Raw genomic sequence first — 23997 nt, 5'->3', positions numbered from 1 at the left:
TGCATGTGAATATCACCCAATAGTCACTTCTGACCATGCTTCTACCACACTGTACATGAGTTTTCCACGGGATACAATTCCACGTTCACCATGGAGGTTCAGCTCACACTTACTGTCGGACTCACTGTTTGACACCCCTGACAGTGGGAAGCGCTTAAAGCTACTATTCGGGGACAAGTGAGAGCCGAGATTTCTCAAATGAGAAGGGCTGAGAGATAGCTGGGACAATCGAAACAAAGCTTCTTTGAGCAGAGAGCTAAGGCAGGGAGACTCCTGCCACAGCAGGCCCATGCAGCTAGTGCTTCAAGACTCTAAATCTCTAAAATTGAACTACTGGATGGTGGCCTCACTTCTGATCCAGATCCAAAAAGTGTTTTTCAGATTTTTCTGACCGCACTATATACTTATGAATGCAGCCCAATTACTGCAGCGACCCCTAAGCCCTAGACTGTTTAACGTATCCTAAGATTGATATAAATATTATGAAAGAAATTCTCTGGAGTCCTCAGTGTTTCTCAAATCATGTCTTTACTAAGCTGCGTGCATACAGGAGAGACGCTGCCCCAACAGGGTCTGAAATGTTCTCCAGCTCTCCATATATACAGTCACATCAGAGCACCTTACAAATGCAAGAACATCACAGTAACAATAGCAACAAACACACCACCCAATGTTCATGACCCCAGTAGATATTATCAATGTTTTACGACCACCAAAAGTCAACATTTGCCACCCCCATGTGACTCCTCTCCACAATCCCCCCAGCACTCATTCACAGCTCAACTGTTGTGTTAATCAACATACAGAAACCATGGATTTACATCATAGAGCCTTCTCCAGCACCTATCCACAGCTCGACTGTTGTGTTAATCAACATACAGAAACCATGGATTTACATCATAGAGCCTTCTCCAGCACCTATCCACAGCTTGACTATTGTGTTAATCAACATACAGAAACCATGGATTTACATCATAGAGCCTTCTACAGTACCAATCCACAGCTCGACTGTTGTGTTAATCAACATACAGAAACCATGGATTTACATCATAGAGCCTTCTACAGCACCTATCCACAGCTCGACTGTTGTGTTAATCAAAATACAGAAACCATGGATTTACATCATAGAGCCTTCTGCAGCACCTATCCACAGCTCGACTGTTGTGTTAATCAACATACAGAAACCATGGATTGACATCATAGAGCCTTCTACAGCACCTATCCACAGCTCGACTGTTGTGTTAATCAACATACAGAAACCATGGATTTACATCATAGAGCCTTCTACAGCACCTATCCACAGCTCGACTGTTGTGTTAATCAACATACAGAAACCATGGATTTACATCATAGAGCCTTCTACAGCACCTATCCACAGCTCGACTGCTGTGTTAATCAACGAACAGAAACCATGGATTTACATCATAGAGCCTTCTCCAGCACCTATCCACAGCTCGACTGTTGTGTTAATCAACATACAGAAACCATGGATTGACATCATAGAGCCTTCTCCAGCACCTATCCACAGCTCGACTGTTGTGTTAATCAACATACAGAAACCATGGATTTACATCATAGACTAAGAAACACTTACAAAGAAAGTAGGAAAACCCTGGTGATTACCCACATTTCCCCCTCTTGACACGAAGTGTCAAATAAGTTTTTGGAAATAACCAACATCATATTCTCACATGGATTGGACACTCTTAAGGTCGTAGTGGCGCTAGATGCAGGGAAAGCCTTCAACCGGGTAGAGTGGGGCTTCCTATTTTATATTTTGGGGAACTTTGGCTTTGATTCCAATTTTATTTCTTGGGTTAAGCTTCTGTATGTAACCCCCTCTGCATCTGTAAACACTGACAGCGTCCGTCCAGCATGTTTCCCTCTCAGGCGTGGGACCCGGTAATGCTGCCCGCTCTCACCCTTGTTGTTCAACATAGCCATCAAGCCATTAGCCATCTGGCTTAGAAACCAGAATGAGTTTGAAGGCATCACTCGTTTTGGTCTAGACCTTAAACTTTACTGATATGCCGTTGACCTTCTCTTATTTATTTCAATCCACACATCCGTTCGCACAATATCGGGGTATAAGTTGAATATTCAGAAGAGTGAGTTTTTTGTCACCAATTTGGCGAGATCACTCCCACAATCCATATTCCCCTTTAAAACAGCTGACAAGGGGTTCAAATATTTGAGGGTGTTTTTTCAAAAGACCTTTTTGAAAAGAACTTCCAGCCACTATTAGATAAATGCAAATCAGACTCGTCTTGATGGGCGGGCCTCCCCCTGTCCCTTGCAGGCCGGGTTAATCTTATTAAGATGGTCATTTTACCAAAGTTTCTGTATCTTTTTCAACGCCTCCCAATTTGTCTTATCAAATTGTTATTTTACTAATCTAGACCAACAACTCAACGTCTTTATTTGGCAGAATAAACCAGCCCCTATCAAAAAACATATTCTTCAACTCCCTAAACCTGAAGGGGGACTAGCACTCCCTAATTTCAGCCACTACTTCTGGGCCTGCAACATTCATAAACTTTTATATTGGTTCTGTGGTGGAGTTGTAGACGTCTGTCCGCCATGGGCTCATACTGAGATAACATCTCCCTCCTGCTCTCTGCATCCTACAAATTGCTCACAGCTCCCCATAATTGCCCACAAGGTCTCACCTAATCAGGTTGCTGCCAATAACATTTAAATTCTGATCCAGTCCAGGAAGCAGTACGGCTTGCACAGGGCTTTGATCCTTGCCCCAGTTTTGAATAACTATGCGTTTCTCCCTTCCTGCACTGACCCTGCGTTTCTCATATGATCATAAGGACCTGTATGACAAAGGTGTTTTTGTGTCCTTTGCATGTATGTTTTGTCAAATACAGCCGGCCTAATAGCCACTTTTTTCAATACCTTCAAATGAGACTTTTTATCCAAAAGCAATTCCCACATTTTCCGAACCTCCCTGAAGAGGAAATGGACCAATTCCTGTCTCTCAACGTACAACACAAACCACTGATATGTCATTTATAATAGGATTGCTCTTCTGAGCCCATTCCCCAGTAGAAATGCATGGGTAAAGGATTTGGGGACAGACATAACTGAGGTCCAGTGGAGGGACATTCTTAAACTGGTCCACTCATCCTCAAATCAAATGTGCAGGGCATCAGACCACAGACTTTCCTGCTCCCTCGCCATTGTTGTTTGAAAATGACACTGGTGTCACAGTGCTTACTTCTTCAGAAGATCATATGATGTATGTCACACATTGTGCTTCACGTCATGGCACATGTTAAAGCCCATCCCAGAAAGCTGTCTTTTGGGAAAGGAGGAATATTACGCCTCATTTTCACATAGACAGGATGGCAAATTGCCACCTATGCCTGGCCGCCAATGTGACGGCTTTTCTATAAAAACACCCATTGTCTGTTTGGTTTTTTTTTGTTAATTGTTAATGTTGCAGACATGACTGTATAGACACATATATAAAGAGTTCACTTTTAGTACAACCAGTACAGTTTCCCCTCATGTTTGAAAGCCTGTGCCAGAATGATACAAGTGCTTGTAAAGCATTAAAATTAAATAAATAAAGGGCCTACATATTTGAAGAGAATATGAACATAACCGACTGTATGAGATTGGAAAAGGTTTCTGTTTATTTTCATACAGTAAATCACATTTGGAGTAAATTATACAGTTCTGTTTGTCTCATCTCATCTCATCTTCATCCGCTTATCCGGGGTCGGGTCGCGGGGGCAGCAGCTTTAGCAGGGGACCCCAAACTTCCCTTTCCCGGGCCACATTAACCAGCTCTAACTGGGGGATCCCGAGGCGTTCCCAGGCCAGTGTGGAGATATAATCTCTCCACCTAGTCCTGGGTCTTCCCCGAGGCCTCCTCCCAGCTGGACGTGCCTGGAACACCTCCCTAGGGAGGCGCCCAGGGGGCATCCTTACTAGATGCCCGAACCACCTCAACTGGCTCCTTTCAACGCTAAGGAGCAGCGGCTCTACTCCGAGTTCCTCACGGATGGCTGAACTTCTCACCCTATCTCTAAGGGAGACTCCAGCCACCCTCCTGAGAAAACCCATTTCGGCCGCTTGTACTCGCGACCTCGTTCTTTCGGTCATGACCCAACTTTCATGACCATAGGTGAGGGTAGGAACGAAGATTGACCGGTAGATCGAGAGCTTTGCCTTCCGGCTCAGCTCTCTTTTCGTCACAACGGTGCGGTAGAGCGACTGCAACCCCGCCCCCACTGCTCCGATTATCCGGCCAAACTCACGCTCCATCGTCCCCTCACTCGTGAACATGATCCCGAGGTATTTGAACTCCTTCACTTGGGGTAAGGACTCATTCCCTACCTGGAGTAACGATCCACCGGTTTCCTGCTAAGAGCCATGGCCTCAGATTTAGAGATGCTGATCCTCATCCCAGCCGTTTCACACTCTGCTGCGAACCGATCCAGTGAGTGCTGAAGGTCACTGACCGACGATGCCATCAGGACCACATCATCTGCGAAAAGCAGAGACGAGATCTTCAGCCCACCGAACTGCAACCCCTCCCCACCACGACTACGCCTTGAAATCCTGTCCATGAAAATCACGAACAGGATTGGTGACAAAGCGCACCCCTGGCGGAGGCCAACCCCCACCGGAAACGAATCCGACCTACTCCCGAGGATCCGGACACAGCTCTCACTTTGGGTGTACAGAGATTGGATGGCCCACAGAAGTGACCCCTCACCCCATACTCCCACAGCACCTCCCACAGTATCTCCCAAGGGACCCGGTCATATGCCTTCTCCAGATCCACAAAACACATGTAGACTGGATGAGCATACTCCCAGGCCCCCTCTAGGATCCTTGCGAGAATGAAGAGCTGGTCCGTTGTTCCACGTCCAGGACGGAATCCACATTGTTCCTCTTCAATCTGAGGTTCGACTATAGGACGAACCCTCCTTTCCAGCACCTTGGAGTAGACTTTACCAGGGAGGCTGAGTAGTGTGATAACCCTGTAATTGGCACACACCCTCTGGTCCCCCTTTTTAAAAAGAGGAACCACCACCCCGGTCTGCCACTCCCTTGGCACTGTCCCAGACTTCCATGCAATGTTGAAGAGGCGTGTCAACCAAGACAGCCCCTCCCAACCCAAAGCTTTCAGCATTTCTGGACGAATCTCATCAACCCCTGGGGCTTTGCCACTGTGGAGTTGTTTGACTACCTCAGTGACTTCCGCCAGGGATATTGACAATGATTCCCCATCAGCCTCCAGCTCTGCCTCTACAAAGAGGGCGTGTTAGTCGGATTAAGGAGTTCCTCAAAGTACTCCTTCCACCGCCCGATTACCTCATCGGCTGAGGTCACCAGCGTCCCGTCTTTACTGTAAACAGCTTGGACGGTTCCCCGTTTCCCCCTCCTGAGATGTCGAATGGTTTTCCAGAAGCACCTTGGTGCCGCCCGAAAGTCCTTCTCCATGGCTTCTCCGAACTCCTCCCACACCCGCTGCTTTGCCTCTGACACAGCAGAGGCTGCAGCCCTTCTGGCCTGTCGGTACCTTGCAACTGCCTCCGGAGTCTTCTGGGATAGCATATCCCGGAAGGCCTCCTTCTTCAGTTGGACAGCTTCCCTGACCACCGGTGTCCACCACGATGTTCGAGGGTTACCGCCCCTTGAGGCACCTTAGACCTTGAGGCCACAGCTCACCGCTGCAGCTTCAGCAATGGAAACTTTGAACATTGCCCACTCCGGTTCAATGCCCCCAACCTCCACAGGGATGCCAGAAAAGCTCCGCCGGAGGTGTGAGTTGAAGATCTCTCGGACAGGGGCCTCCTCCAGACGTTCCCAGTTCACCCGCACTACTCGTTTGGGTTTACCTGGTCTGTCCAGAATCTTCCCCCATCCTCTGGTCCAACTCATCACCAGATGGTGATCAGTTGACAGCTCTGCCCCTCTCTTCACCCGAGTGTCCAAAACATACGGCCTTAGATCAAATGATACGATCACAAAATCGATCATCGACCTTTGGCCTAGGGTGCTCTGGTACCACGTACACTTATGAGCATCCTTATGTTCAAACATGGTGTTATTTATAGATAATCCGTGACTAGCACAGAAGTCTAATAACTGACGACCACTCGGATTTAGATCAGGGAGGCCGTTCCTCCCAATCACGCCTCTCCAGGTGTCTCCATCATTGCCCACGTGGGTGTTGAAGTCTCCCAGCAGAACTATGGAGTCCCCTACCGGAGCCCCATGCAGGACTCCATTCAGGGTCTCCAAGAAGGCTGAATACTCTGAGCTGCTGTTTGGTGCATATGCACAAACAACAGTCAGAGTTTTCCCCCCTACCACCCGCAGGCGTAAGGAGGCGACCCTCTCGTCCACCGGGGTGAACTCCAACACCGCTGCGCTCAGCGGGGGGTTTGTGAGTATCCCCACACCCGCCCGGCGCCTCACACCCTGGGCAACTCCAGAGAAGAATAGTGTCCAACCCCTATCCAGGAGAACGTTTCCAGAACCGAGACTGTGTGTGGAGGTAAGCCCCACCAGATCTAACTGGTAGCGCTCCCACAAGCTCCGGCTCCTTCCCCGACAGAGAGGTGACATTCCACGTCCCAAGAGCCAGCTTCTGCTACCCGTGTCTGGTCCGTCGAGGCCCCTCACCTTCACTGCCACCCGTGCAGCAGCGCACCCGACCCAAGTGGTTCCTCCTGCGAGTGGTGGGCCCACAGGATGGAGAGGAGGGAGGTGCCACGTCACTTTTTCGGGCTGTGCCCGGCCGGGCTCCGTGGCAAACCCAGCCACCAGGCGCTCGCCGGCGAGCCCTCCGTCTGGGCCTGGCTCCAGACTGGGGCCCCGGGCTTCCTCTTCGTTGTTTGTCCATTGAGTCTTTGTGAACCATTCTTAGTCCATCATTATCATTATGGGTCCTTGAAAAGTCATGGAAAAGTTTAGAATTTTGTCCATAGAAGTGTGTGGGAACCCTGCAGATATGTTTATTTAGTGTCATTAATTAATTAGTAAATCCTCCCCTCAAGTTTATTTAGCGTTTGTAGCTATTCAAAATGACACCTGGGGAACACAGTTAATCACTGAAGATAAACTAATTTTTGTTTGCAAATTAAGCTTTTGGTGCTTGATGTAATTAAATCTTAATTTTGGATTAATCAGTGACAAACGGCTCGATTTCAGCACCAACACACTTAACAATGAAACTTGTACCTGGGCAGGCTTTTCCAATTATAACTTATATTTGAGACACACCATGTGTGTTTGACACTATGAAGTTTCTAAAAGCTTTTTCTTTTCTGTGTAGAACATATCATCCCCTGAGGTGTCTCCCATTCACCGGCCGGAGTCCATCTCTCCTGAGGTACGTTCCAATCTCTCTGCCACAAACTCCTGATTGCTGGTGTAAAGTTCAATGCTACTAACTGCTGACTTGATACTCAAATGTATTTTTGTCCTCTCCCCCTGTCCTCCATTTGTCTGTGTTCTTTCTCCACCTTCAGCCATATCTTCAGACTGACTTTGAAATCCCTCTGCCTCAGTTCCCTGACTTCAGTTCACTCCCATCCAGCTTGGAGAGCCCTGTGGCTGTGACCTCAGATGACTTCTCTCTTCCTGGAGGCCCTTCAGGCCACAATTCCCAAGGCCCATCATCTGTAGGGACCAGTTCCCTAAACCCAATGACCTGTCCTTCCTCAGACCTAACCTCCCAAAATAGGGAGCAGGCCTTCAGGACAGAGTTCAACCTCATATACACCTGCTCGCCCCTCAACGCAAACCTGGGGAACCCCGTGGCCACAGACCGTAAACTCTCCCAGTCAGAAGGTGGCTTTTCCCCAGCAGAGTCCTCCCACAGTTCCATAAGCGGTCAAATGCTGCTGGGAGATGTAGGCCCCGGCTCCATGTCACCCTACGGCGAGCATCATTATGGCGGAGGCTACCCGGATAGGGGCACGCCACCTCACACTAGTAACCCACAACAAAAGAAGAAGGCAAGTTCTCCACATCTTTACGATTGGATTGTAAAAAATTTTTTTGAACCACATAGTTTTTCAGCGTTTCATCTCTTCTTCTCAGGCACGAATGACTTTGAGTGTGATCTGTGCAAACTGAAAAGCCAAACCTCATAATTTGCTTATCCCCTTCCTCTATGTTTGCTTGTTGACTTTGTCTTAAATCAATACCAATTGGTGCCTTATGTCAGGTGGTCAAATCCAAAACTCACAGGCATTTAAAAAGATATCTAACCATTTTATGTCTATCTGAAATTATTTCAACTTTGTAGCGCCACTCCCCCCCAATCCACATCCTCCCCCTCAGTCCCCTTCCTCCCCCTCGCTGCTCCTAGACACTTTTTGCCAAGTCTCTCTTCCACTTTTCTTCCAAGGCAGAGGGCCAACCAGCATACCATAAGTCTGCTGACAGGGAAGCCAGATTACAAAGCTATAGCTGTAAGAAGTGAATACAGGCCAGTTCAAAATATGGTTAATATTCTCCCTACAACTTTAGAAGTGTGCATGTAAATTTTGTTTCTTTGCATAAAACACCCACCCCATGCTCCAACAGCCCTGTCCCCTCCTCCAAACCTACATCGAATGCATAAACATTAGTTTATGCGACTCTAGCGACTATAGTTTTGAGCAGCAGTTTTACATTATTCTGTCCAATCTATTGAAATGTGTAAAGGTTCATCCATCGCCTTCAACACAGAAGGCTGGTGGCTCATGAATTCTCATGATGGTGTTGCAAAGAAGCCCATGTATCTTTTCTTCATGTCATCCATGGCTCTGTGATCATTACTCCATCCACCACCTCAAGGCTAAATTGACCAGTGTTTCACATGCAACATCAGAAGGCACCATGGGAAAGTTCTGGGGCTCAGGGTAAATCAAGGATGTTTTCACAGTAACATGATTCATCAGTTTGTTCAATTAAATTGCGCCAATGTTTATGCAGCAAGGCACATCATAGTCCTTTAAATGTGAGGGCTGGAATCATTGGTTAAAGTTATACTCTATCTAGTTATTTGTGTGTTCTTATCTTTTAAAGAATGGTGATTGATCATATGATCCACTAATGAAAGCACTTGTTGCCTTTTTGCTGAATATTCCAATCTGTGTGTCTGTTGAGACATTCCCTCTCTAAATGTAAATACACCACCATGTTAGTGACACTGCTTACAGCGGTTGGTCTGTCGGTGGAGCTGTCACTGTTGGTTATGCTGCGTTTCTTTGTTATTGGAAATGAGGAACGTCCAACTTCTGAGTCAGGCTTGTTGTGAGGGCAGTGTGTAATAGTGTAAGTGTAATAGAAACATGTATGTGTGAATTTAAGAGGGGATCATATAGGGGACGGACCCGAAGTGGCGAAAAGTCAAGACACATAGTGACCGTGAACATAAGAGTCTCGCTTACCAAGAGTTAAAATCAAGAAGTGGTTCAAATTAATTGTTCAGTCTGAATTGGGTCAGTTAACCCATCATGGCAACTGATAAACCAAAGTTAATACATTGAAGGAAAGCTATGACTTGTTTCAATTTTGAATGCTGTTTTTTATATTCAATTGAATACACTACATATATTTAATGTTCAAACTGATAAACTTTATTATAACTTTATTTTTCTGCATCATATCGTAGTGCAACAACTGTGGACTGATTTGAATCAGCAACCTGTTGAAATGTTCCTCAAATGCTGTACCTGTCCCTTCAGCTGTTGCTGCTTAAAACCCATATAAGATGTATAAATTCTATAATATATTTATAATATTTAAAGCCAGTATAAGTGCTGCTTGGTGGCTATGAACATCGCCACTATCTTTACTAGAGCTAAGTGAGCTGCAGTACGAGTCTTTCTCATGACTACAAGTATGGTAACAGAATGGGACGACATTAGAGATGCAAACAGTGCCATTTTCATGTCAAAGGTAATTTCCATGGTGATTCAGGTGTGTTTTTCTTTTTGTCATATTGAGACGTTGTAAACACTGTTTCCAGGTGAGTCCTCTCTGGTGTGGAGCATGCTTTCTGCCCATCACACAGTGCAGTTTTGGTGAATGATGGGATTCAGTCAGTAGCCCAGCATCAATGTGAATGACATGGAGTTGTTTGTTAACCCTGCACATCGGAGTGTCAGGACTTCAATAGCTGCTATTTCATAGCACCTCTCCTGCTGCCCCAGGTGTCTTTGCTGGAGTACCGCAAGAGGAAGCAGGACAGCAGTCGCGACTCAGAGCCAGCCGGAAGCAGTTCGTCTCTGGGCGGTACCCCCACCCAGCCTGGCTCCCACTACAGCCAGGACTCCCATCATCCCCAGTGCCATCAGCAGATGCAATCCCCAGCCTCCCCACACAGCTCCTTCTATTCCTCAGCACCCAGCTCCTCCATCCCACAGATAGAGGAGGTCAGTCCTCCGGACCACCAGGGCTCAGTGCAGTCCAGACGCCAGGACAGTAACAACCAGTGGTGAGAAGCCCAGAATGACAACTCACTAAATTTAAGACATCTTTCAGTGCATGTCATTTCTTTGGATTTGTGTTTTTTCAAGGATGGATCCCACTACTGTTGAACATCTAAGGGAAGGGAGTCAAGGGGTTCTGGAGCAAGTTCTAAGAAGCAAGATGGAGCGGATTTACAAGAGAAGTGATGGCTCTACAGAGAAGGAGTCTGGTATGACCACATTAGAAACTTTGGGTTGACTGAGAAAACTAGAATATATATTAGAAATAGAGCTGCAAGCAGCGATGAACAGGCCCTCGCACCCAGTGCATGTCGGGGAGCCGGCTGGTTGCCGGCAGTTGTGGCAATGTGCTTTAGATATTGAGAATTTCATGTAAATCTGATTATTTTTGCATATAAGTCTGATTTCCTGTTGCCAGTAGATGGCGCTGTGTCTGTTAGTGGATATTGGCATGTAGTTGTCCTCAACCCTCGACTCTAAACATCTCTGGGAAATAAAGTGCAGTTTGGGCAATTCATGCTTGAGCTAGAGCGACTTCCTGGTAGGGCAGCACAATTGGCAGTTTCACGGCGAAGGATGGTTGCCAATTGGTGCCTTATGTCAGGTGGTCAAATCCAAAACTCACAGGCATTTAAAAAGATATCTAACCATCTGCCCTGGTAGGGCAGCACAATTGGCAGTTTCACGGCGAAGGATGGTTGCCACGACAACAGAGTTTGATGAAAAGCCAAAAGCTACATAATCTGGCATCATGAAGGTCTTAAGTCTGTGCTGACAGGATTTGAGGTGGATGTGTTCAACTGGCTAGGAAAAGAACATCAAAATATATAAAAAGTAACTTCCTGTCGCCAGTAGGGGGCGCTGTGACAATGATTCCAAATTGTCCTACATCTGTGTTTAGGGCGGGTGTCTTATCAAACATGTGACGTTTGGAAACGATCTGAACACCTGGGGTGACGTTCAGCAGTTTCTTTTGTCATGGCGTTCCATCGAAATTGGCCGTGCCGCCCCAGCTGTGCCGTTACACGACATCCTCCCATGGTCACAGGGAAGCATCAATCACGTCTTAAGGCTCCCATCCCCACTTTTGAGGAGGATGTGATGAACCAGTCAGGCCGAGGACATCAAAGTATAAAACATGTCATTTCCTGTTACCAGCAGGGGGCGCTATGACTATAAGTGACAGATTGGACAATGTATGGTCATGATTTTAAAGTGTTAAAGACCACTTCCTTTTTCATGGCGTGGGGGCGAAATTTGAGGGCCCGTCGCGGCCAGGCTGATCGATGAAAACGCGTATGCTCTGCAATTTAGCGTCAGCCATGTCTTGAAGGTGTACAGACCAACTTTCAAGTCATTCTGTGTAAATCTCTAGGACGAGTTTGTTAAAGTACAGAGCAAAATTTTTGAAAAAATCAGCCAAAAATGAACCAAAATGACATGTTCAAATCAAAATGGCGGACTTCCTGTTGTGTTTAGGGCAAGAGGATATTTTGTGTGTCTCTGCATTCTCCACATGCCTACCAAGTTTCATACATGTAGGTGAAAGCGCATTGAGGGGCTCCACTTTGGCAATATTCAAGGGGGCGCTATCGAGCTAATCTGCCACGCACGACTGAGACCCATAAAATATAAAATTTTTCACCACTTCTGATCAGTGTGCAAAGTTTAACAAAAAGATATACATGTTTAGTCCCTCAAATTGCAATTTAGGAGGAGGAAAAATAATAATAATCATCATAATAATAATCATAATAATAATCAATAAAAAGAATAATAATAATAATCATAATAATAATCATAATCATCATAATAATCATCAGAATCAGAATCAATATTCATAATAATAATAATCATAATAATAATCATAATAAAAATAACCATAATAATAATTATAATCATAATTATTAACATAATCATAATAATCAATAATGATAATAATAATAATCATAATAATAATAATAATCAATAATGATAATGATGATAATAATCATTATAATAATCATAATCATCATAATGATCATCATAATAATCATAATTATAATCAATAATAATCATAATGATGATAATAATCATAATCATCATAATAATCATAATCATAATATCATCATAATCATAATAATCATCTTAATTATCATAATAATAATCAATAATAATAATAATAATCATGATAATGATGATAATAATCATAATAATAATCAATAGTAATAATAATAATCATGATAATGATGATAGTAATCATAATAATAATCATAATCATCATAATGATCATTATAATCATAATAAACATCATAATAATAATCATAATGATCATAATCATCATCATAAGAATAATAAACATAATAATCATAATAGTAATAATAATAATAATCAAACATAATAATAATCATAATCATAATAATCATTCCAATTACAATAGGGTCCTCGTCGACTTCGTCGGAGCTCTGGCCCTAATAATCATAATAATAATCATAATAATCATAATAATAATCATAATAATAATAATAATCATAATCATAATAATCATTCCAATTACAATAGGGTCCTCGTCGACTTCGTCGGAGCTCTGGCCCTAATAATCATAATAATCATCATAATAATCATAATAATAATCATCATAATAATAATCATCATAATAATAATAATCATAACCATAATAATCATCATAATAATCATAATAATAATAATCATCATAATAATAATAATCATAATAATAATCATAATATTCATAATAATAATAATAATCATCATAATCAGAATAATAATCATAATAAAAATAATCATAATAATCAATAATAATAATCATAATAAAAATAACCATAATAATAATTATAATCATAATAATTTACATAATCATAATAATCCATAATGATAATCATAATAATAATCATAATCATAATAACAATAATCATACTAATCATAATAATAATTATCATAATAATTATCATCATAATAATCATTCCAATTACAATAGGGTCCTGGTCGACTTCGTCGGAGCTCGGGCCCTAATAACTCTAGATCTAAGTAAATGCGGATGTTTGTCCCGTACTACAGCTTAAACTTCCCGAATGCAAACTTGTTTCTCTCGTGCTGGAGTTGATCCTCCTTCCTGTGTTTTCTGATGCAGATCCTTACGAGCTGCAGGCAGCGTCCGTGGCTTCTCCCATGAAGAGTCCACACAGATACAGTCCTTCTGTGTACTCACACCAGGTAACCTGTACAAATCATTTATATCATCTGTTCTCCAACCATCAGTGACAAGACTGTTTGTTTCTGACTAATGTTAATCAGCGGACTCCTGGCCATTTGTCTTGTGTCCTGTGGTGCTATTTGTATTCAAGGCACACTCCATTAAATTGTTATTGTAATTGAGCCCAGTGTCTGATAACTTTTCAGATTTGATGTGTCACGCATGATACCATACCAATGCTGCGTTTCAATCCAGTGGAGTTAATTAGCATTGTCTGACCTATGACATTAACATAAACTTAATGCTAGGAGTATAAGTTAGAATCCTGTCATTTAAGGCTTATACATGTTATTTTATTTATTTATAATTTACATTTTAAATATTCATTGTTTTAGACCCACAAACATAAGAAATACAGTATATTTATTTGTTTGTAAATTAATCTTAATGTTAGTTAGTACCTGCAGACACCATCTGGCATTTTATAACATTAAGAATTAACCACATCACTTTCTTGTTTTTCACATGACAATGAATATAGCCTTAGAAATGTGCAACAGAAAAGAGTGAGTGTGTGTCATTTTTGTGTGTTCAGTCATCAGAAAGCCACCAGCAGGCCGACAGCCCATCGTTCCTCCAACAAACCTCCAACTCTCCATTCCAGGGTTCCTACAGTCCCTCATCAGGCCAGATCTTCTACCTACGCCACTCCACCTCTCACCCTAGAGTGCCTGAGGACCACCCTCCATCCTCCTACTACCCCAGTCGCACCCCCACCAGTGGTAGCAGTAACGTGGATGGAGGCCGCGGCTATGGCAGCAGCCACTCAAAGGCAAGCCTTTTGACCAGCAGTGGCTTGGTGGGGACTCCCACCACAGGACCCAGGGCCAAGGGACAAACTAAATTGGACTCAGGCACCCAGGCCTCCAGAGGGAGTCTGCAGCAGGTGTCCTGCAGCCCGGGACAGGCTGCGTTGCAGGCTGGCTCCATGCCACTGTCAGCCACTGGACTGACACACTACCCACAGCGAGGGAGAAGCCTCAGTCAGTTACAGCACTCGCCCCTTCAGGGACCCGGAGTAAGGACACAGTCAGGAAGCTTTTAGGACCTTGTTCAAGTGTGTGTGTGTGTGTGTGTGTGTGTGGGGGGGGGGGGGGGGGGGGGGGTGGATTGATTGATGGATGGATGGATGGATATGCGTGTGTGTATGAAGCCGCGTCCCTCCTCAACCACTAAAGCCGCGGGGTAATGGGGCTCAGGGAGTTTGGGGTGGAGAAATGTAGAGACCTAAGAGGAGCAAAGACTTCTTTAAGGATTTCTCCTTTTCTTATTTTCTTTATTTTTTTCCTTTACTTTCAGAAAAAATTAATAAAAAATTAGCACATTCTGCATAAAGCTAATCGTTGACTTTGGACATCATTACGGAATCAGTGGAATAAGTGATTTGAATGACACATTCTGGAAAAAAAAAATCACTTGTAACTTGAAATTGTCCCCACTGCAGTCATGTGCTAGACAAATGGGCTCTATAGTGTCAGGAAAGTAAAAACTTCCAGACAAATGTCTGTACAAAGTTCCATGGTACCCAGCTTGGATAAATGCTGAGATGCATTTTTATCTGCAAGCAAGAGTTTTATTTTTTAATTTTTTGTCAACGTTACTTTTTTGATTTGGTGAGTGGCCGAGTCTGTGCTGCAGTAAATCTGTTTGGTTTGGAAAGGGGGAAATGATGCAAGCAGAGACGATATGTTAATTATCCTTTCTAAAGATGCATTTGACAAGCGGGGAGGAGGGCTTCTCCCTGGATAGGGTTATTCCATATGATTGACAGTTCATAAACATGAAAACGGCCCTTTTTCTCTGGAGGTTCTCCGTTAGTTCCAATGTTTTGTTTTGCTTGGGTTCTCTTCTGTACTCTCATCCCCACTGGTCTGTTCTGATTTCACATTAGGACTACTTCGCTGTAGACCTCTGATATTGTACCTGAGACATACAGGTCTTATGGTTGTCATGGTGCTGCATTCTTGTTTTTTCCAATACATTTGAAATCCAGTTATGTTCCCCACTTATAGCCGCATTCATCTTGTCATATCAGTTGAATCAGTTTTATTTTTCTCAAAATTCATATGAATCATATATTACACTGATGGGATGCCTCAAATTCAACTTTATTCCTGTGCTCAAATGTTTGTTTTTATCCTGCAGAATTTTTTTTCAATATAAACGTATGTTTTTCTGATCGATCCTTGTTTTCCCTGTGGCACCCAGTAAACCAGGGAAGGGATCTCTGAGGGAGCGTTTGGAAAATTGGTTTATAAAACGTGGGTGAAAAAGCTGCTATGTTCTCCTGTGAGAGCCGCTTCCCTTTCCACAGAATGCTGCCGGGTGGCAGCAGGAATCGCCCTCTCCTCCCTCTGAGACTTTTATTTTGGACTTGATGTGGAAAACGGCCATACTTGTGTGGAAGACTTCAAGGACCAAGGGCCTGGTCATGAGACTGGACCCCATCCACAACTACACCCACTGCTTCATTCCCCCTTGTCCACCAACACACAGAGGGGTAACTTACATGAATGTTTGACAGATTGAAACAATAAAGTTGTGGCACAAAATTAACCAGCACCTGAAAATTTAAGAAATAGAAATAAAGTCTAAAAGAAAAAAAAGGACAATATGTATGATTATGTGTACTTACGAGTAGAAAGATATAGACTTGTATGGAGAAAATATACGGTAATACACTGAATTTATCGCATGATATTTGTATAGCTCCTATGTTTAGGATCTGAGTGACCAACTTTGTCAGATGGTTGAAAGCTAATCATTGGGTCTGTTCCTCCAAAAACCAGACGCTGCATTCTTTGTTTTGTAAAGATGATTCTGTTGGTTTTATTTTTACACAGATCATATTGTAACGTCCCTCAATGATCAGGCGGTGAGACTTTATTCAGTTTGTTGCTTTTTATTTCTAACTGAACACTGCTACTGTGGGCCGCAGCTGATGCCAACAGAAAGTACCCTTCTTTCTCTCGTTTTTACTCGCTCCTCCTCATCAGCCCCCCCCCCCCCTGCCAACTACAGGTTTCCAGCATCTCAAAAACAGCATATAACTTCACTGACCTGTGGGACATCTCTGTGCTTCACTTGGAACAGTGACAAATTCTAACATTAACAACAACAGTCACTACAGTCTGTTACAATAGTATTAACTAAGCCTAAATTGGTTTTATCAGCTCAGAGTAGTTTGACCTGGAGTTAAGCGCGTGCACCACAAGTATAAAAAGACAGCATTAATGGAGCCCTGATTCGACGAGTCACCATAGCAACGGGGAAGCGAAGGGCTACGCTACAACTGGAACTGTAAATATTAATGCGCTCATTTGGGAGAGTTTGAGCAGGTTTACACCGCTGCAGCAGCAAAAGAGAGGGAGGCGGTGCGGGAGAACATTGCTGCTCGGGTCAGTGCATAAGTTTAAATGTAGTCCTGTTGTAATCACAGTAATATCACAGGGGGAACTGCTTGAGGGGGAGCCTATTAATTTATTTAATTTAAGTGCAACCCCGCGGGGGAGAAGCGCACTTGGCAGCAGCTTAAGATGAAACATAAAAACAATGTTCAAACAGGTAAAACCTCAGCACAGTCTCATGGTGAAGCCTCATTTTGAGCATGTTTTACATGGTAAAGTAAATATTACCGTAAGTGGCTGTTTTATATGTTGTATAAAAAACTCCCATTTGCAAAAAAACGCAGCGCAACACACAATATCTGCTGTGATATAAGAGCATTACTGGTTGTTAATGTTGGAAATGTAAGGAGGGATGAGATGGACTGTGACATGAAACGGTGTTTCCCTGCCGTGAAATGGACCCCCTCGCATTATAGGTGATATTCTGGATCAGATGGCTGTTGTTTCCACCTATAGAAGTAGTTTATATACCGGTAACCACATTAAAAGCACACACTTTTGAACCTATGAATTGCAAGAAAAGCTGGGATTATATTTAGGAAACGCTGAGTCAAATACATTCAACTTGCTCAAAAGATCCATTTCATTCATTTTGTAATTATGGCTGCGGTATATTAAGGACGTCTATGCGCGGTCTGATAATCATCTCCCAACGAATATTTAATTCTCTTTGCGGTAATGCGTCACCTTCATCCACGGGATCGTTATCAAAAGGACATGCCATGGTAGTGGAAATAGTCAACACCTAATATAACTTCTATATAGGCCTACTGAATGATTTTCATACGTTGTATAAAAAAAACTCCCTTTTGCAAAAAAACGCAGCGCAACAGAGAATATCTGCTGGGATATGAAACGGTAACACTCAAAAAGAGAATTGCCTGGAAATGCAAGAACATCTATAATCAATAGTTTGATAATTATCTCCCGACGAATATTTAATTCTCTGTGCAGTAATTCTGCACCTTCATCCACGGGATCGTTATCAAAAGGACATGCCATGGTAGTGAAATAGTCGCCACCTAAAATAACTTCTAATGTCTGATTTTTGCAATGATTTTCTGAAGAAACAGACAGAACTATACTACGCCAAAACTCGCCCGCTGACTGAATGAATGAGGAAATCAAATGCCGTGTGTGAGAAACTAACCTGGTCCCAACCAGGTTAGGTTCAGAGAGCATGTTACCATGGTAACTGACCAGAGAGAGGTTAAGTTACCTCTCTTTGTGAAACAGGCTAGAGTTACCCCTCTGTCTCTGGTTTGAGTTAGCTCTCTTTGTGAAACAGGCTAGAGTTACCCCTCTGTCTCTGGTTTGAGTTAGCTCTCTCTGTGAAACAGGCTAGAGTTACCCCTCTCTCTCTGGTTTGAGTTAGCTCTCTTTGTGAAACAGGCTAGAGTTACCCCTCTTTCTCTGGTTTGAGTTACCTCTCTTTGTGAAACAGGCTAGAGTTACCCCTCTGTCTCTGGTTTGAGTCACCTCCCTTTGTGAAACAGGCTAGAGTTACCCCTCTGTCTCTGGTTTGAGTCACCTCCCTTTGTGAAACGGAAAACTCTGAGTCTGTTAACCCTGAAATGAGGGAAACTCTGAGTTTTCACTAAACCTGCTTTGTGAAACGGACCCCTGATCATCATTATCCCCAAAGAAATTTAAGTCAAAAACAACTGGACTGGTGTTTTTTCTAGGAAGACATTTACGCATCTGACCAGGCTGGTCCAAATGGTTGGTGTGGAGATCTAGGTATTTAACCTCGGGTCAGGGTGTGCACAAGGCCGATGATGTCACTGGAACCATTTGTGCTCCAAGTACGACAGTCGTTGAAATGACGATGGTTGGTGGGAAGTTGGTCTCAACTTCATAAAGAGAGTCGTTGGGGTCACAGGAGGCCATGTGTGAACAGTTGTTCTTTGAGGTTGGATTGTTGAATGAAGTGATGAAAGGGCAGCATTTTAAACTGGAGATAAGTGGTGTCTCAGACCTCCTCCAACTTCTGGATTTGCTCCTGAACACCACATATTTCCAGTTTAATGGCATTTTTTACAGACAGAAACACGGCTGTGCCATGGGTTCACATGTATCCCCTATTGTGGCAAATCTGTACATGGAGGAGGTAGAGGACCAGGCTTTGAACTCCTTCAAAGGAATAACCCCGAGCCATTGGTTCAGATATGTGGACGACACATGGGTTAAAATCAAATCCAAAGAGGTGCAAACTTTTACTGAACATATCAACTCAGTGGACAGAAACATCAAGTTCACCAGAGAAGAAGTCAAGGACAATAGTTTGCCTTTCTTAGACTGTGACGTCCATATGGAGAATGACAGGAGCCTCCACGTTGGGGTATACAGAAAACCCACTCACACAGATCAATATCTACTGTTGGACTCTCACCACCCCCTGGAACACAAGGTTGGCGTTATCAGAACACTGCAGCATAGAGCTGATAACGTACCCACCAGCTCACAGGCGAAGAACCAAGCACCTGAGAGGCGCCCTCACAACTCGTGGCTACCCCAGCTGGACCTTTGTGAAAACGGCAGCTGCTTCCAGAAAGAACTGGACTCTGCTGTCCACTTCCATCTCAAGGAGAAAGACCACTCCTTTGAGGACAACAATGTCCACATCCTGCACAGAGAGGACAGATGGTTTGAAAGAGGAGGAAAAGAAGCCAGCCATTCATTCATTCATCTTCAGCCTCTTGTCCCTGTCGGGGTCGCGGGGGGCTGGAGCCGATCCCAGCTGACATCGGGCGTGAGGCGGGGTCCACCCTGGACAGGACGCCAGTCTATCAAAGGACACATAGAGAAGAACAGAGACAGACAACCATTCACACCTACGGGTGATTTAGAGTCATCAATGAACCGAACACCTGCACGTCTTTGGACTGTGGGAGGAAACCGGAGAACCCGGAGAAAACCCACGCAGACACGGGGAGAACCCGGAGAGAACAGGTGAAAGTAAATGTTTCTTTCAGGACTATAAAAACATCAGACAACAAATACAAATACTCATCTTTAGTGTATGAGTTTAGCAATACAGTAGTAGAGGCCATGTGCTAAGCAATAAGTTGTTAGTCATCGGTATGGGTCCACAGAACAGAACTTCTTTTTCTTATTTTGAAAACACGTGAGGTGCAGACCAGTGTGAGCGTCAATGCAAGTCCATCCAAATAAAAAAAAGTGGCACATTGTGCTTTACTCACCAAACGTTTCTCTCTTCTTCGTCTGGGTGGTACCTGCAGCTGTTTCATTTTTCCTTCTTCAAAGGACATCGATCCGCCATGGTCAATATACTACCTGAGATACCATGTAAGATTACATTATCATTTTCTTTTAAAGGCACTCATGGGACTTCCGGGGTCACGGAGCGAGATAGCAGAGTAGAGCAGAGCTCCTGAGTCAATTAAAGAAAAACTACCCCCTAAACTATGAAAGGACAGAGAATTCAATTTTAACACTAACACAAAATGAGTGGGGGACGAAAACAGAGAAGCATACGGAAAAAAATGACATCCAAAGACCAAGAAGAAGATTTTGAAGACGAGCTAGCCGACGACGGAAACGGCGACCCTAAACAACAATTCGGGTCGGTGCTAGACGGCCTTGCGAGTTTAACGAAGGAAATACGAGACCTCAGGAGGGAAATGAAAGAGGACCTCTCAAAATTCAAAGACAAATTTAAAGAAGAGGTGAGGAGAGAGTTCGCAGATATCAGTGAGACACAGGAGCGGATTTCAGAGCGGGAAGAGTGGAACACGGAAGCTAAAGAGGCCATTATTACGCTATTAAAACGACAAACAAAACTACAAGAAAGGTTGACTGAGGTTGAAGACGATGCAACCTGAGAATTTATAATGTAGCCGATCATGATTAAAGGGAAATTAGAAAATCAACTGGTGACACTACTCAACGTGTACGCCCCTCCGGAAAGCGGAAAAGCTTTCTTTCAGAAAATATTTGACCTCATAAATTTGGAAACGGAAGGGACATTGATATGCGGCGGGGACTTCAACGTGGTATTAAACTACAGGCTGGACACAACAAGTCTAAAGAGAAATAAAAAACAAGTTAATAGATTTATGAAGACGGTGTTGTCAGAAATGGTCATGTTAGATGTATGGAGAGAACTCCACCCAGTTGAACGGGATTATACTCACTACTCGGCCCCCCACGCAATGTACTCTAGAATTGATTATTTTCTAATGAACAAAGGAGATATATATATAAAGTGAAAGAATGTAGGATTGGAGTAACTGATATATCAGACCACAGTGCAGTTTACCTAGAAATTAATCTGAACAGCAAGAGGAGTAATACAGTATGGAGACTTAACAAAGGTATACTGAACAACAAGGGATTAGTCGAAGAATTAAAAGGGGAAATAATTAGATATAGGGAGGAAAACGATAATGGGGAAGTAGACCCAACAATCTTGTGGGATGCCCTTAAAGCTGTAATAAGAGGGAGGCTGATTTCATACACAGCTTATGCCAAAAAAGCCAGACTGGAAACGTATCAGAAACAAATTGAAGAATTAAGTGAATTGGAACAGCATCACAAACAGACAAAAGACTCGAAAACACTTAATCGGATAAAAGAAGTCAGGAAAAAAGTAGACGATATCCTATTGGAAGAGGTGGAAAGGAAAGCTAGGTATATAAAACAAACTTACTATGAGGGAGGTTCTAAAGCCACAAAAAATACTGCGAGACGGATAAGGAAACAAAAAACATTAAACAATATACATAAAATAGGAGATCCTACAACCAATAAAAACCTATATGAACCAGAAGAATTAGAAAAAATATTTGTGGATTATTACAGTACATTATATGCACAGCCAACCTCATTGGGTGAAGAAGACTTAGGGAAGTTCTTAGATCAGTTAGATCTGCCAACAATAGGTACAAAGCAGAATGCGATGTTGACCTCCAAAATAACAGTAGAAGAGATTGAAAAGGCAATTAGCCGGGCAAAACCAGGGAAATCACCAGGAGCTGATGGATTGGGTGCCACCTTTTATAAAACATTTAAAGGGGAGTTAACCCCACTATTATGCAACTCATTTAACTATAGTCTCGAGAAAGGCAAGATCCCTCCCTCATGGAAAGAAGCTATTATCACTGTTATCCCAAAGGAAGGTAAAGATAGAGTATTGCTGTAATTACAGACCAATCAAGTCCTGCATAAATGTCTCTAATCTCTTGGCTATAATGGTATAGTGTAGAGTTTATAATCTATATTTAGTATTGATATTGATGAGGATCAGACTGGCTTCATTAAAGAGAGGCAAACACAAGATAATATAAGAAGGACTCTACATGTCATTGAGAAGGTACAAAAGGAGGGAGATATAATTTAATAATTTAATTTTGGTAAGTATAGATGCGGAAAAGGCGTTTGACAGTGTGAATTGGGCATTTTTGTATAAGGTCTTGGAAAAATTTGGATTTAATGAGGATTCTGTAAACTGCATTAAGTCAATATATCAGGAACCAATGGCAAGGATCAGAATAAATGGTAGTTTGACGAAGCGATTCAACCTGGGAAGGGGAACGAGGCAGGGCTGTTGCCTCTCACCAAGTCTCTTTGCGCTGTTTGTCGAACCATTAGCTCAGATGATTAGGCAGGAGGGAGAAATTAAAGGGGTTGACAGTAGGACAGGAAGAGCACAAGATAGGGCTTTTTGCGGATGATATATTAATTTTCCTAAAACAACCTAATGAAAGCTTCCCAAAAACTATGGAACTATTAGAGAACTATGGAATCTACTCAGGATACAAAATTAATGTCACAAAAACACAGATTCTGTCAATAAACTATTCTCCATCCCAAGAGTTAAAGGACACATATAAGCTCAAGTGGAATGCTAAGTCAATAAGCTACCTAGCGGTAAACATCACAAAAGGACTGGACAAACTGTACGATGCGAACTACACAAAAATAAGTCAAGAAATTAGGAGGGACTTGGAGAAATGGTCAATGACCAACTTTGATTTCAGCTCAAGGATAGAGATAGTTAAGATGAATATCTTACCAAGGCTTCTATATCTGTTTCAGTCACTGCCAGTGATGATCCCACAAAAACAGTTTATTGAATGGGATAGGTGGATATCGAGATTTATATGGGGAGGAAAGAAACCCAGGATCAGATACAAAACTCTGCAGCTCCCAAAGGGCAAAGGAGGCCTGGCTTTACCAAGCCTTAGGGAATATTACGCCGCACAAATAAGACCTCTGATACATTGGTGTAATGATGAGTTTGTCGCAAGATGGAAAAGTATAGAATTAGGACAAAAGGACATCGAAATACGACACTTAATAGCTCATAAATGACTATCGCACAAGTTAGGTAACCAATTAGACACAATAACCAAGACTACAGTAGAAATATGGAACAAGGTTGTTGAAAGATATAAATGTGAGAAAGAGGTAAAGATTCTGAGTTGGTTTGCGTCTGACCCAAGGTTTGTACCTGGTGTTTAAACAATGGACAAAAAAAGGCATTACATCATTTTGCACCATGGTTGTGCGGGGGAAGCTGCAGAGTTTTGAAAAGCTAAGGGATAAAATTGGTTTAGATGAGCATAATATATTTGAGCAGCGGCTCCTGGATACCTATAAATCACTGGGACTATACACTTTTTGTGGATAGAAGACTACTGCCATAATTAAATATTTTTGAGACCTGAGTACTGCTCAACCTTGGCCTACCCATAGCAAAAGCCTGCAGTGAGCCTTCTCTGAAGATGACTATTACAAACTTCTCCAGAAGATTGCAGTACTGGAAACCAAAATCCACAGGTTAGAAGTGAATGTGGAAGTGAATGGACAATGTGGGAACGATACAACTTTACCATGGCCCAAAAACAGTGGACAAGAA

The 23997-nt window shown here is 43.0% G+C and overlaps 1 protein-coding gene across 1 annotated transcript in view; it reads left to right on the top strand.

Moving 5' to 3' along the window:
* The window catches only part of LOC310966194 (histone-lysine N-methyltransferase SETD5-like), a gene marked incomplete at its 5' end in the record, with an annotated part of 28237 nt that extends 13473 nt beyond the window's left edge, over window positions 1-14764 (top strand). The window contains 6 exons of the mRNA XM_083940052.1: window positions 7307-7363; window positions 7503-7991; window positions 10179-10462; window positions 10545-10666; window positions 13585-13667; window positions 14243-14764. Of these exons, the coding sequence (XP_083796178.1) occupies window positions 7307-7363; window positions 7503-7991; window positions 10179-10462; window positions 10545-10666; window positions 13585-13667; window positions 14243-14752 (1545 nt within the window). The 3' untranslated portion in view covers window positions 14753-14764. The remainder of the gene's footprint in view (window positions 1-7306; window positions 7364-7502; window positions 7992-10178; window positions 10463-10544; window positions 10667-13584; window positions 13668-14242) is intronic.
* Window positions 14765-23997: the final 9233 nt, after the last annotated feature.

The sequence above is a fragment of the Echiichthys vipera genome (assembly GCF_963691815.1).
Source record: "Echiichthys vipera genome assembly, chromosome: Y".
NCBI lineage: Eukaryota > Metazoa > Chordata > Actinopteri > Perciformes > Trachinidae > Echiichthys > Echiichthys vipera.
Note: the sequence above shows the minus strand (reverse complement) of the source record. Positions and strands in the feature narration are given on the sequence as shown.